Raw genomic sequence first — 15332 nt, 5'->3', positions numbered from 1 at the left:
TATCGGAAATAGTAATTAATAGGAAAAGTTTCCGTATGGCGCCACCACTTTTTCATTTGATATGAAATAGTATAGGAACTTATTTACCTGATTGATATATCCCTTTTTCTAAAAATGAGTGAAAAAGTGGTGGCGCCATGCGGAAAGTTATCCAATTAATACCCCAGGGCCAAACTGCCAAACAACACACACTTTGCAGCATGTGCAGTGGCAAGGATATTTTTTATGGAATCATTCTACTTTTCAAAGCTTTACTTGGCCTACTACTTTTATATTAAAATACTTGTTTACTACCATGACTACGTACTAGCTAGCTCCCCTCAAACTTCAATGCACCCATATATCAAAACACAAGATGACAACAACTTAACATGGCAACATATATTTTAAAAGCATCTCTAGTCTAGTCATGCATGTCAACTCATAAAGTCAATGTCAATTTCGTCTCTCTCGAAACGGGATTTTGACTCGTCTGTCGTGTGTGACAAAAATAGCATAATTAAAGTAAAATAAAAAGTGACATAGCTAGGAAACACTGAACTTCCAATCGGTTCACAAGTCAGAGTCATATTCAGATTACATACCTCAAATTCTAGGACGATTTGTAGATTTTTAGGACGGTTTTTCGATGCTTTCAATCCCAAAGACCAAGCGTTTTTTGACACACTGTTTGCGCCGTTGTTAATGGTGCTGGGTCAATTTTAGAGCTGGCACCAAAATTGATAACGACCGTCACGCAGTTGTTCGAGCACCAACTTTCCCTTATTTTCAACTGGAATGTTTTTAAAGTAAAATCTTAAAATCAAATTGCTTTTGTCGAAAAGCTGATCAAAAAATGCCCAGTCATGTAATTGCAGTGTGTATCGTCGGGAAAATAAATTGGAAATGTTCAGCAAAGTGGGAAAAATCAACGATTGACTGTGACCGTTGTTGACGGTCGTAAACTGACTATTTCAACTTATTTTTAACCTTGTTGATTGCCGTAACTTTATGGAGCCTCAAACTGTTGAGGGCGCCCTGCTACTTTAACGGTGTGTTTTATTTTTGGGAATGGGCAAGTGCCGGTTTTCACGAGTGGGTGGGTAAGAAACATGATAACAATTAAAAGTGTTGTATTTTGGAGTTTGACACCGCTCGTCCGATTTGTGCAATGGTGATGCAATTCAACATTCCCAACATTCAAGTACTTCTTGCCGGTTTGTATGCTTTACACGTGTCCTTAGATATGATTTCCCTCCCCTCGCGTTTACTTTGAAATTGAACTTTGCTTTGTCCTTTCTGTAGTTTGTATTTTGTGTGGCCTGTTTTTGCCGGTCTGAGCAAGGTTTGTAATAATTACTATATAAACAGCCGAGCTTATTCAGCTGGTATTTCTTGGTAGCTAAATAAGTTAGTAAGTGTGCACTCAACACTCTTTGCAGTGCGGTATTACCAGCAGCAACTTGGTGATAAGTTAGAACAGTGGAGTGCAATATTATTGGTAAGCAAGCAAGTTTACTGTTTCTGTTTTTGTACTATACCCCCCTAAATTAGAAATAGATAGTTAAATTATCCTGTTTGTGGTTTCTGTTTGTGCTGATTTGCCCGCCTTAAGGCTAAGCACTTTGAGGAATGTTTATTCATATTATTGCACATACAACTATTCTGTTCAATCGCTATATAATTATAAATATTGTTTTATTATTATTAATAATATTGCTACAAAATACAATGTCTGTCTAGCTAGCTAGTGCGTCATGGTCTGAGCAAAGGTTTGGAATAATTGTTATATAGCCGAGCGCCTCATTTACTGGTGCTGGTACTGTAGTGGTAGCTAGTAGTAGTACAGTAGCTAGATAGATTAAGTGTGCAATTATCATGCTATTGCTAGACCCCAGTATCTGATGGGGCGCTGTACTCCTTCTGAAATTTTGTCATTATCGAAAATCATTAATACGACCGATAATTATCGGTACGACCGATAATGACAAAATGTCGCAAAAAAGGAGTCGGTGCCCTAGACCCAGTGACTGGGGCGCTAGATTCCTTTTTTCGAAATTTTGACAGTGATGACCGATAATGTCAAAATTTCGAAAAAAAGGAATCTGGGTCTAACAGCGCCCCAGTTTTTACTGCATCTTTCATTATCAATATCATGCATGGATGGGCAAACACAACACTCACTGCATTACCATACAAACTACATACCACCAGCAACTTTGTGAAACCAGGCATGCCAGAGAGGGTGAACTGAAACAGTGCAATAATCATATTCATAGAGTTGTTTAAGCAGAAAATAATAGCTTTACAATTTTCTGCTTGGCAGAAATAAAAGCAGGACACCAGTAAATATAATAATTGTACGAGTCACATGGTATTTTGACTCCATACAGATGCAGGACTTCAAAATCTGTTAGAGACCCTGGACACTATTGGTAATTGTCAAAGACCAGTCTTCTCACTTATCTCGCTGTATCTCAACATATGCATAAAATAACAAACCTGTGAAATTTGAGCTCAATCAGTCATCGAAGTTGCGAGATAATAATGAAAGAAAAAACACCCTTGTCACACGAAGTCGTGTGCTTTCAGAGGCTTGATTTCGATACCTCAAATTCTAAATTTGAGGTCTCGAAATCAAATTCGTGGAAAATTACTTCTTTCTCGAAAACTACTCAATTTCAGAGGGAGCTGTTTCTCGCAATGTTTTACACTATCAACCTCTCCCAATTACTCGTTACCAAGTAAGGTTTTATGCTCAAAATTACTTTGAGTAGTTACCAATAGTGTCCACTGCCTTTAAACCAATTGTTCTCTTTCTTTTTCTGTAGGTGATTTTCTTTTCAGATAAAAGTACTCTAACACTCTAAAGGGACCATGGCTTCCTACATGGTATGGCGGTCTTCGATTTACTCAACGCTGTTCGTTGGGTACTTTCTCTACTACCTCAACAGAAAGTCGTTTTCATTCCTGATGCCGTATGTTATCGAAGAGGAAGGAATGAACAAGAGTGAGCTTGGTGAGAAGTTCATAATTTTGTAAACAAAGGCAGAGTAAAACAAAAATTATAGCTTCCCTGAACGCTTCCTTGTTTGAAGGCAGTATGGATTTTAATTTTATTGTTTTAAGAGTCCCTGCCTGTAAGAGTGTACCAAGTGGTGATTCATGGGTTCTCAGATCTTCTTCTAAAAAATTAGAGTGATACATCATCATACCAAACGAATAAATCCAAAATTTTAGTTTGCTGACGCTTTCGGTTTTGGAGTTACCAGTTATCAAAGTTTGGGCCAAAAAGCCCTCGAGAAACGAATAGTACATTCCCTGTAAACACAAAAATGTGCGCCAAGGTCATCCCAACAAAAGTAAAACATTTTTTGAAACCTCCAGTTGGGCTCATAACAAAAGTAAAAAAAAAAAATTGGGATCTCGTTGGCGCATCATGTTACGCGCACCTGAACCTTTGACGAACAGTGCCCTCGTGCCATTTTCAACGCCTCATAACTCAGCGCGCCTATAAGATCCCATGAATTAAACAAGTTTAAATGAAAGAGCTTGCATCCCTAAAACAAATTTAAGTGCAAAGTGCGTGGGATCTCGTTGGCGCATAGAGATAATAGAGGTCAAAGTTCAAATTTTACCAATATATTGCGTTTTCGCACCTCCGTAACTTCGCGCGCCAACAACAAAAAATTGTTTTTATGGCAACTGGGTATTGGAACAGTTTTCATCTAATGACAAATGAAAAAAGAATCTTGGGATCTCTGCAACTTGCATGTCAAAAGATTTTTTGAAAATTTTCTAAAGTATTGTCATTCCACACATTTTGGCCTAAATTGGCACAACATTCACTTTTTTCATCACTGTAAGCATCTATGCCAATAAGATCCCATCAATGTTTTCTTGTATTTGGTTAAGTTGAGTGTTCCTAAACAGATTTCAATTGAAAAATAATTGGGATCATGTTGGCCCACCAATATAACAAAGGTCAAAGGTCATATGAAACTACACTACTGCCTATTTCGGGTGATTTTGCGTCGTCTAGAAATCCACGCGCCAATATGATCCCATTAAGTTGTCTGTGTTCTATGATTATATAGATTCTCAGCAACACATAAAAAGCAAAAACCAAATGGGATTTGAGTGGCGCTAACAAATGTTACAGATCAAAAGTTCACAATACATGCCTATACACATTGTACTTATGCATTGCTGTGGCAACTGAAAGTGAGAAATATCCCCCAATTTCAAAATGTTGGCAAACCATGAAGGGGATAGGTCTCCAAAATGAATTTTGGTCAAGATATAGACTGGACTTGTTTTTACAAATGGTGTTAGTTTAATGTTGGTTGGTAACTGTTGCCAAGGTCAAAGGTTACAAAGAATATGGATGTTTTTTTATATTTCCGTCAAGAGCCAACTTCAGAGCCTTTTCAAGATTTTATTTAAAGAACAAGGGCTCTATCATTTCAGTTTGGGACAGCCACTTATAATATCTAGGCACATATGGTTGTCCCAAATTAATTATAGAGCCCTTCCTTTTTTGATAAAATGTTGACAGGGCTTCGAAGTTGGTTCTTGACAGAAAATGTATTACAAAACACCAATATTTTCTGTGGAGAGCCAACTTCAAAGCCATGTCATAATTTTATCAAATGAACAAGGGCTCTATAATTAATTTGGGACAATCACATGTGCCTAGATATTATAAGTGGCTGTCCCAAACTGAAATGATAGAGCCCTTGTTCATTAAATAAAATCTTGAAAAGGCTCTGAAGTTGGCTCTTGACAGAAAATATAAAAAACACCCATATTCTTTGTAACCTTTGACCTTGGCAACAGTTACCAACCAACATTAAACTAACACCATTTGTAAAAACAAGTCCATTCTATCTCTTGACCAAAATTCGTTTTGGAGACCTATCCCCTTCATGGTTTGCCAACATTTTGAAATTGGGGGATATTTCTCACTTTCGGTTGCCACAGCAATGCATAAGTATAGGCATGTATTGTGAACTTTTGATCTGTAATATTTGTTAGCGCCACTCAAATCCCATTTGGTTTTTGCTTTTTATGTGTTGCTGAGAATCTATATAATCATAAAACGCAGACAACTTAATGGGATCATATTGGCGCGTGGATTTCTAGATGACGCAAAATCACCCGAAATAGGCAGTAGTGTAGTTTCATATGACCTTTGACCTTTGTTATATTGGCGGGGCCAACATGATCCCAATTATTTTTCAATTGAAATCTGTTTAGGAACACTCAACTTAACCAAATACAAGAAAACATTGATGGGATCTTGTTGGCACAGATACTTACAGTGATGAAAAAAGTGAATGTTGTGCCAATTTAGGCCAAAATGTGTGGAATGACAATACTTTAGAAAATTTTCAAAAAATCTTTTGACATGCAAGTTGCAGAGATCCCAAGATTCTTTTTTCATTTGTCATTAGATGAAAACTGTTCCAATACCCAGTTGCCATAAAAACAATTTTTTGTTGTTGGCGCGCGAAGTTATGGAGGTGCGAAAACGCAATATATTGGTAAAATTTGAACTTTGACCTCTATTATCTCTCTGCGCCAACGAGATCCCACTCACTTTGCACTTAAATTTGTTTTAGGGATGCAAGCTCTTTCATTTGAACTTGTTCAATTCATGGGATCCTATAGGCGCGTTGAGTTATGAGGCGTTGAAAATGGCACGAGGGCACTGTTCGTCAAAGGTTCAGGTGCGCGTAACATGATGCGCCAACGAGATCCCAAATTTTTTTTTATACTTTTGTTATAAGCCCAACTGGAGGTTTCAAAAAATGTTTTACTTTTTCTGGGATGACCTTGGCGCACGTTTTTGTGTTTACAGGGAATGTACTATTCGTTTCTTGAGGGCTTTTTGGCCCAAACTTTGATAACTGGTAACTCCAAAACCGAAAGCGTCAGCAAACTAAAATTTTGGATTTATTCGTTTGGTATGATGGTGTATCACTCTAATTTTTTGGAAGAAGATCTGCGAACCCATGAATCACACCCCCCCCTAATTTGGTACATTCTTACAGGCAGGGACTCTTAACAGTTCAAAATGAGATTTAAAAAAACATACAATGTCAATCCCACCCGAATCCCACCCAAGGAACATGCCTGTGATATTTTTTCACAGGACTCGGGAAAGTACTGAGTATACAGTGCTAACACACATCAGTGTACGGGTAAACAAAATTATATTCTTTATATCCGATGCAAATTTAACATCTATTAGACCTAGACAATAACAACTTATCCACCAGAAAAAAAAATACAGGTAGTACAAGTTGCAAGTCAGAACTTGGCCTGCGACGGTTACATGGTTAGAATACCTTTATTGCCTCTGTGAAGTATCAGGCCTGAAACTGCAAAACTTCAAGGGTTACTGAGGCAGAACATTTCAAGGGGCACCAAGGCAATGACCAGGAGTCTCTGTTGCCTTCGTGAAGTACCTTCCTCAGGCCTGTATGCTTCGTTTTCCGAAGGGCAAGGGCACCAATGCATTTTCTCCTTTGTAAAGGGCGCCCTAATGAAGAATTTGTAAATTTCTACTGGAGCATTTGAAAGACACCAAGGGGCATGGAGGCAGGTTGCCTGTTGCCTCCCGTGAAGTATATCAGGCCCGAGTCCTGAGGCTAGAACAAGGGGCATCAAGGCTATGACCGACCAGGAGCATGGAGGCTTTTGATATATCAGACCTGATCATTTATTCTGTGTTTCCCCTCTTTACAGGTGCCATTACAAGTAGCATCTCACTAGCCTACACAATCAGTAAATTTGCCAGCGGTATCTTGTCGGACAAGCTCAGCGCTCGTATCATGTTCTCTACTGGTCTCATGATCGCAAGTCTCCTCGTCCTTCAGTTTACCAGCTTCAACTCCATGAACGCTTTCATGATCATTATGTTTCTCAACGGACTGGCCCAAGGAGGAGGATGGCCTGGCTGCTCCAAAATCTTAAAAAAGGTTGGTTAACATGGTTAAGATATAGTAGATGACACTGCTCTGGAATTGCACTGGTCGTGGGTTGGAATCCCACCCGAGTAAAATGCCTGTGATTTCATGATCATTATGTTTCTCAACGGACTGGCCCAAGGAGGAGGGTGGCCTGGCTGCTCCAAAATCTTAAAAAAGGTTGGTTAACATGGTTTAGATAAAATAGATGACACTGCTCTGGAATTGCACTGGTCGTGGGTTCGAATCCCACACAAGTAAAATGCCTGTGATTTGTTTTCAACTCGGTGTATTATGGGTTAGAACCTAAATGAATATGGTGAAGATAAACAAGCATTATTATTATTATTATTATTTCATTTTATCACAGCATGCAAAAGAAAGATCTTATTTTCCTTTGTGCCGGTAATTCCTCGAGTCGGGCTACTCTTGTAGCCTTAGATCTCAAGGGTCTTTCTCAGGATCCTCGCTGTTCCCAAAAGCGCTGCCTTCTGTAACAGATCTACCCTCACATTTGTCCCTATTTCATCTAGATGTTTCCCCAGTGCTTTGGGAATGGTGCCAAGTGCTCCAACCACCACGGGACTACTTTTACCTTTACCTGCCAAATCTTACAAAGTTCCCTGGCCAGGTCCTGGTACTTCTCGATCTTTTCCATTATTATTATTATTGGTAGACTTTGGTGTTTCTTTTGTTTTAGTGGTTTCTACCCTCTGAGTTGGGCCTCTGGTGGAGTGTTCTCTCTACAAGTGCTAACTTGGCCGGAGTACTCGGACCAATTTGTCTTGCTCTGGTTGCAAAGGAGTATGGGTGGAGAGGTGCAATGAACGCAGGAGGTAAGGGTGTTGCTACGGTTGATAAGTGATGTTTGAATCATTGCAGCAAAAGCTGTAGTATAAAACACAATTGTTGTCTTTTCGCACAACAAGTGTACATTTTGTAAAATTTGACAACCTTGCTACAATTTAGCAAGCGACCCTTGCTAAAATGCTCTCGTGTGAAAAGGAACGGAGCAAACCCATCATGAGACCGCTCTTGACCACAACACACCTAAATCCGTCAACATAAGCAAAAATAAAACTATAACTGAATAGTAAACCTATGGGTACAACACATGTACTTAATCTTTGTTGAGGGAGTGTTGGCTCTGAGAAGAACCGGTGTAGCGGTCAACTTAACAATGCAACATTTTTTCCAGAACCATTTTATAAAATCGTTTTGATAACTCCCTCGTTTGGTTTGACTCTACATAGCAATATTAGGTATTGTGTGGGCTGTCGTGTCGTTCTTGATGATCAAAAATTCTCCAGAGGATGTAGGCTTACAAACCCTGACTGATAAAGATTCACAGAATAATAAAGTTGGTAAGTACATGCTGGTTTTTTTTTTTTTTTTGATCTACACAGCTATATTTTACAGGATTGGTGAAGATAAAAAACATTATTTTTTTAAATTTAAGTTTGAAAGGTTACTGGTTATGAAGTTCATTCTAGAATGTTTTGGGGTTTTTTTTTCTGTGAAATTTTTTCTTTTTGAAGTCATATTTGAGAAAACTGACGCCAGAAACCTAAAGAAAGAAACTGATTTCAGTTGTTGCAACCAAACATGCGGACAATGTTATCAGGATTTGGCTGACATTCATGGAGCCTTTCTCTTTCATCATGCTTAGAAAGGCACTGGACACGTCTGGTAGTTACTCAAAATAATTGTTAACGTAAAAAATAGCCCGGTGACAAGCAGTGGAGAGCTATTGATAGATGTAAGGTTTAAAAACAAATTATAATGGGAATGGTTTTTTTTTAATTTTTTTTTATTGATACATGTAGGTCCTGCCAAAGTACAAAGTTCCGCAACTACTCGTGACATCATCGCAAGCCCGTTCCTTTGGATTGTGAGCATATTATTCTTACTTAATGCCCATATATCCTACGGCATCATGGACTGGGGACAGCTATTTCTTATACAGGAAGTAGGATTCGACAACAAAGTTGGTGAGTTGGCAATCCTTGCAGGTGTTTTCACAAAGTTTTAAATACGTAATGTCTGGGGCTATAGTCCTTTTCAAATCCACGTTTTTGTGTTTTACCCTGCTTGCCTACGGTTCCAGCTTGGTGTCTATTCACCCAGTTGTAGTTGTTATCTGTATAATAGTTGTAACATAATCTTTCACACTGGAACCCACTTACCCCAAGGTCCGTAATCCTGACTCAAAAGCATGCTTGCTTGAAGCCTTTTAGCCTAACTTTTTTCAAATTTTATTTTATTTCAATCTATATCTACCATCGCCAAAAAAAAAAGGATGACTAAAGATTTGATAACAACTTAAAGGAACACGTTGCCTTGGATCGGACGAGTTGGTCAAAACAAAAGCGTTTGTAACCGTTTTTTATAAAATGCATATGGTTGGAAAGATGTTTTAAAAGTAGAATACAATGATCCACACAAGATTGCCTCGAAATTGCGTGGTTTTCCTTCTACTGTGCGAACTAACATGGTCGGCCATTTATGGGAGTCAAAATTTTGACCCCCATAAATGGCCGACGTGTTAGTCGACGAGGTAAAAGGAAAACCACGCAATTTCGAGGCATGTTTGTGTGGATCATTGTATTCTACTTTTACAACATCTTTCTACCCATATGCATTTTATAAAAAACGGTTACAAACGCTTTTCAAAGACCAACTCGACCGATCCAAGGCAACGTGTTCCTTTAAGCGCAAACTATTAATAAATTAAAAAACACACACAGTGGTACAAGGAAAAAAAACCCAAATTGAAACAAAAATTGAACTACACTGGACCCAGAACAGAATAACTAGTAAGCTCTGCAGCCAATTTCATGAAATGCTGGGATTAATCCTATCTCAAGTTTAGTATAGGACAAGTTAGAATGGGTTCAATGCGTCCTTACGTGTATGGATACGGAGCTTAACTCATCCTAAAGTCCTAAGATTAATTCTTAGTAAGGAAGAGTTTGGTGAAAATGACGGCTGTATTGATGGTTTGAATTTTGAGATTGAAATTGGACGACGTATAAGGCGCTTTTTGCATAAGAGAGCATGCAGAAATAACTTCTTTCTCTTCCTTTTTTATCCCCTCAGGGAGTGCCTTTATGAGTTCTTATTCCATTGGAGCGATTGTAGGAAGCATTGCGTCTGGCTACGTCACTGATAAACTTATTGCCAGGGTAAATTTATTATTATTCCCAATATAAGATTAAATCTGAAAAATCAAATCTCATAATACCAATGGTCTCATATTATTGTGGGTGCCGTTGACAGGAAACTGAAAGATAATTTGTGTCTGTTTGAAATATCTTTCTTACAACAATAGCAATAATCACAACTCGTTTTTATGTACAGCTTTATCTATGGGTTTCTTGAAGCACATCACAACACACGGAACCTACAGCTTTACATCCCTTCCAAAGGATATGGCAATAATGGTGAAGTGTCTTGCTTGAGGGCTCAAGTCAATGTCAGATCGAAATTCGAGCCGACACTCTGCTGATCAGAAACACCAGAGCTTGAGTACAGCACTCTTAACTTCCCAGCATTCAAAGCTCAACATTTGATTTTTTAAATGTTTCAAGACTGGGATTCAAACCCACACTCTGCTGATCAGAAACACAATAGCAGGAGTCCAGTGCGCTTGTCTGCTCAGTAACGACACTCCACATGTATTTGTGATTTCAAAGTGTCAAGACCAGGACTCGAACCCACATTCTGCTGCGAACAGAAACACCAGAGCTCAAGTCCAGTGCACTTATAAACCTCAGCTACGACACTCCACCATAGATGTAATTATAATTTGAATTTCTTATTTTCTTTCCCTCAGGCAAGCAAGCAGTCTAAAGGAAGCCCTCGTTTTATATGGTTCCTCATCATGGAGGCTGTCAATCTACTTTTTATACACATGTTCAGGACTGAAGTTAATTTGGAAACGAGTCAGGTAACAGAAACTAAGAGTTATTTTTCTTTTCATTTTTAAAAATGAAAATATCTATGTTATGAGTTGTTTGTCAATGCATCATTTTTTTAACCATTTAATAAAGACACAAGTTTCAAGACATGACCTGGCAATGATTCGAACGACACATTCAAACAGACTTTGATTCTTGATATCAGTGCAGGCTGGGTTACTTTATCTATCATTGCAAACCACAGTGAATGATATTGAATGGTCAGACAGTAGGAGGGTTGACTATAAACCGTGTATGCATTCACAACATGATATCATATTGCATGCTGGCATCATTCAAAAGAACAGTGGATGATATTGAATGGTCAGACAGTAGGAGGGTTGACTATAGTGTGTAATCATTCACAACATGATTGCAGGCAGGCATAGCTTATCTTTCATTCCAAACCACAGTGGATAATATTGAATGGTCAAATAGTAGGAGGGTTAACACAGCTTCCCATTATTGTTTTTATTAGGTATTCCTTCTGCTGATCAGTTTTGTGATGGGTGTATGTCAGTACAGCTGCTTCTCTGTGTATGGTGTAGTAGCCATTGAGAATGCTCCAGCTCACCTCTCAGGTACCTCGCATGCTTTTGCTGGCATGGCTTGCAATGGTAGGTATTTTTTTATTTGTTTATGAGTGATGGCCAATCATCAGAAGGCTTTAGGAATAGCAGCAACATGTTCTAGTTTCTGCAGCGTAATTACTGGCAGTGTGAACTTCTCCCAGGTTTTCTCCGACATCCCAATTGACACAAGGTACTTTAACAGCAGGTAAAACACCTTGTCCTGGACGGTGCTTATCCGCTGGTTGACCTGGCACTAAGTGTGACAAGGTTTTTGATTAAAACTCTGTGGATTTTTTTATTTCTTACTAATTGTCTACACAAAACTCTGGAAAGTGTACAGAGTTTGTATGTTTGGTTTGCTGTAACACTATGTCCGATCTACTTGCAAGGTAGATTATGTTCTTTCGAGAACTTGTACAAATTTAAAACCGATTTAAAACCGCTTTCAAAAACCATCTTATCTCCCAGTATACAGCATAGTTTACAAGTACATTTGTTTTTGTCTTGGTTTAAAGCCATTGGACCCTTTCGGTAAACAGTGTTGTCCAAGGCCCACACTTTGTGTACCACAACTTCTACATCAAATAACAAACCTGTGAAAATTTAGGCTCAATCGGTCATCGGAGTCGGGAGAAAACAACGGAAAAACCCACCCTTGTTTTCGCGCGTTTCGCCGTGTCATGACATGTGTTTAAAATAAATCCGTAATTCTCGTTAACGAGAATTTATATTGTTTTGCTGTTTTCTAAAAAAAGTAAAGCATTTCATGGAATAATATTTCAAGAAAAGTCTTTCACCATTGCCTTCTGTAAACCCTGTAAGTTATTTGTAAATCTGTGAACTTTTATTTTTTGTTATGAACCGAAAGGGTCCAATGGCTTTAAATGTGCTTTATTTTGCTTGGTACCTCTTTTATTAAACGTGTCGTAATGTTGCATAACTCAGTCTGATTTCTACTACAGTTTATGTCCACTCCGTTTGTTTGTCTGGTTTTGTTTCATTGTTTTGTTTTGTCTTTTGTGATTTTTTTGCTTGTTCTTTATTGTTTACTTAAGTCTATTTTTGTTTGTTTAAGGCATTCCGTTTATAAGCTTCGGCTTCCTGGGTTGTGCCTCCACGTATTAGTTTTATTGCATCTATTGTTTTGTTTTCTTATTAAGTGATTACCCTCTACTAGAAATAAATGTTCGTTGAATTGAATTGAATTGAATTGAAAATGTATACCCAGCGAGGAAGTAGACACACACACATGGTGTTACCGCAAACCAAATTATGTATTGATACCTCACCATGCAATGCCTCAAATCCCATGTACAGAGCTTTAACACACATGTATAGGTTGATCTGAAAGATTTGATATCTTTTTGTTTTCTCTTAGTTGGCGTCCTGTTGGCAGGGTTTCCCTTGACCTACCTCGCCGAGATGTACAACTGGGGAGTCGTTTTGATGTATCTGGAAATTATGTCTCTTGCGAGTGTATTCCTTCTGATCGTAACAAGGAATGCCGACGCCAGGATTGGAAAATCGGCGAAGAAGCTGGAGTAAGGAGCTCAACAGGTATGATAACTTTACGAGGAGTCGATAATGGGACACATTTAAAAGCCTCCATTACCCAGGGGCCAATTTCATAAAGCTGCTTGAAGAGAAAATAATAAAATTGCTTAGCAAGTTTCTGCTTAGCACATTTACAGGAAAGCTCCATCAAGCTCCACAAAATGAGTTGACATTTGACCTCAGCATTTTCTGTGTTCTATATTGTATTCCTATGTATGGAACCATCCATGGTTGAACAGACCAAAGAATACTGTTTACATGTTCTTCAAAGCAGTGGGGTGCTGTCAACTTTTTAATTTAACAATTGCCAAAAATGAATATTGCAAATTTTTCAGAATAATATTTTTAATCACTGCCTTTTTCTAAATAAAATAAAACGGATTAAACTGGTGCCAATGAGTGTTAGTGTAATAAGCAAGAGGATCAAAACTTGGATGCTGCATTAAGTGTTTGCTGCAATGTTTATGTTGTGCTAGTTTAAATAATAATAAGAATAATAAATAACATTTATAAAGAGCCTTTTACAAAAGTTAAAAGCGATGTACAGAAACTACGAATAAACACAAATTATAATAACTTAGCTTAGCATAAAAGTAAATGAGTTATTAACATGGCTTTGAAGGATTAAAGAGATGAAGCCTGACTGATGTGAAGATGGAGATTGTTTCAATAAGGTTTTTAATTCACTTTTTCAATATTAAAAACATTAAAGGCAGTGGACACTATTGGTAATAACTCAAAATAATTATTACCATTAAACCTTTCTTGGTAACGAGTAATGGGGAGAAGTTGACAGAATAAAACATTGTGAGAAACGGCTCCCTCTGAAGTGCCATAGTTTTCGAGAAAGAAGTAATTTTCCATGAATTTGATTTCGAGACCTCAGATTTAGAACTTGAGGTCTCGAAATCAACCATCTAAACGCACACAAGTTCGTGTGACAAGGGTGTTTTTTCTTTCATTATTATCTCGCAACTTCTATGACCAATTGTGCTCAAATTTTCACAGGTTAGTTATTTTATGCAAGTGTTGAGATACACCAACTGTGAAGGCTAGTTTTGACAATTACCAATAGTGTCCACTGCCTTTAAGACAAAATGACCAGAGAACAGCAATTGCATACTTTTTTTATTTTTTTTAGAACTACCTAGGCCTACATGCCTTTGCATATTTTTAAGAGGATTGTGAGAGAATCGTAAGTTCTTGTACTTCAGAGGAGGTTTCTGAACAGTACACATGTATAGGAATGATGATGACAATGATCAAGCTTAAAGGAACACGTTGCCTTGGATCGGACGAGTTGGTCTATTAAAAGCGTTTGAAACCGTTTGTTATGAAATGCATATGGTTAGAAAGATGTTTGAAAAGTAGAATATAATGATCCACACAAGTATCACTCAAAATTACACGGTTTTCCTTTTACGTCGCGAACTATCACGGTCGGCCATTTATGGGAGTCAAAATTTTGACTCCCATAAATGGCCGACCGTGTTAGTCGACAGAGTAAAAAGAAAACCACACAATTTCGAGGCATATTTGTGTAGATCATCGTATTCTACTTTTACAATATCTTTCTAACCATATACATTTTACAACAAACGGTTACAGAACGCTTTTCAAGACCAACTCGACCAATCCAAGGCAACGTGTTCCTTTAAGACGAAACTATAAATAAATAGTGAACTTGCAGGTACAATCATGTAAATCTCTTATGAGTGAGTGTTCGCTCTGAAAAGAGCCGGTAGGGTCTCAACGTTTCGTACAGTAGACCTATACTCTGCTCGTCTTCAGGAAAGAAGAGTATACTGTTCGAAACGTCAAGACCAAACCGGCTCTTTTGAGCGAACACTCACTAATAAGAGATTTACATGGTTGTACCCGCAAGTTCACTATATTTATTCATAGTTTCTTCTTATTTCTCCACACCATGCAAAGCTTCGAACAATACTTAAGATCAAGCTTGGATACTTTAACAGTTACTACAAAACGTACATGTACATGTATTCATCTTTTTGAAAATCATGTGTACATCTTTTGATTTCATAGACCTTACGTTATATTTAGTTCTGGATATTTGTTTTTGATATATTTGTAATTGATATTACGCTGCGGCAGTGTATGTCTTCCACTTCTCAGCGTAACAGCTTTTTCTTGTGCCATAGAAAACTGAAATCACTGCTTTAAAGTTCCCATCTTCTCTAGTAAACTTGAATCCTTAATTCTGATTGGTTGATCATACGGTGTAGCTAGACCAATTTTAGTGGTGAGCAATATATATCCATTTTTTGAAGCCC

The 15332-nt window shown here is 37.9% G+C and overlaps 2 protein-coding genes across 5 annotated transcripts in view; one reads left to right on the top strand and one right to left on the bottom strand.

The window, feature by feature from the left end:
- The window catches only part of LOC139942887 (uncharacterized), a 31711-nt gene extending 31024 nt beyond the window's left edge, over positions 1-687 (bottom strand). The window contains exon 1 of the mRNA XM_071939694.1: positions 585-687. The gene's annotated coding sequence lies outside the window, so the exon portion shown is untranslated. The remainder of the gene's footprint in view (positions 1-584) is intronic.
- A 350-nt stretch (positions 688-1037) lies between these two features.
- Positions 1038-14391, top strand: LOC139942881 (glucose-6-phosphate exchanger SLC37A4-like). Of its 4 annotated transcripts, none has more exons than XM_071939686.1 (10): positions 1038-1078; positions 2827-2998; positions 6733-6965; positions 7654-7789; positions 8207-8317; positions 8780-8944; positions 10053-10138; positions 10789-10902; positions 11391-11529; positions 12863-14391. In XM_071939686.1, exons 2-10 carry the CDS (start codon positions 2857-2859, stop codon positions 13027-13029), a joined length of 1293 nt encoding a protein of 430 aa, XP_071795787.1. In that variant the 5' UTR covers positions 1038-1078; positions 2827-2856; the 3' UTR covers positions 13030-14391. The 4 variants fall into 4 exon arrangements, with proteins under 4 accessions (XP_071795787.1, XP_071795785.1, XP_071795788.1 ...); XM_071939684.1 differs by having other exon boundaries at positions 1049-1196; positions 2811-2998; XM_071939687.1 differs by having other exon boundaries at positions 1059-1082.
- The last annotated feature ends 941 nt before the right edge of the window (positions 14392-15332 follow it).

The sequence above is a fragment of the Asterias amurensis genome, chromosome 10 (assembly GCF_032118995.1).
Source record: "Asterias amurensis chromosome 10, ASM3211899v1".
NCBI lineage: Eukaryota > Metazoa > Echinodermata > Asteroidea > Forcipulatida > Asteriidae > Asterias > Asterias amurensis.
Note: the sequence above shows the minus strand (reverse complement) of the source record. Positions and strands in the feature narration are given on the sequence as shown.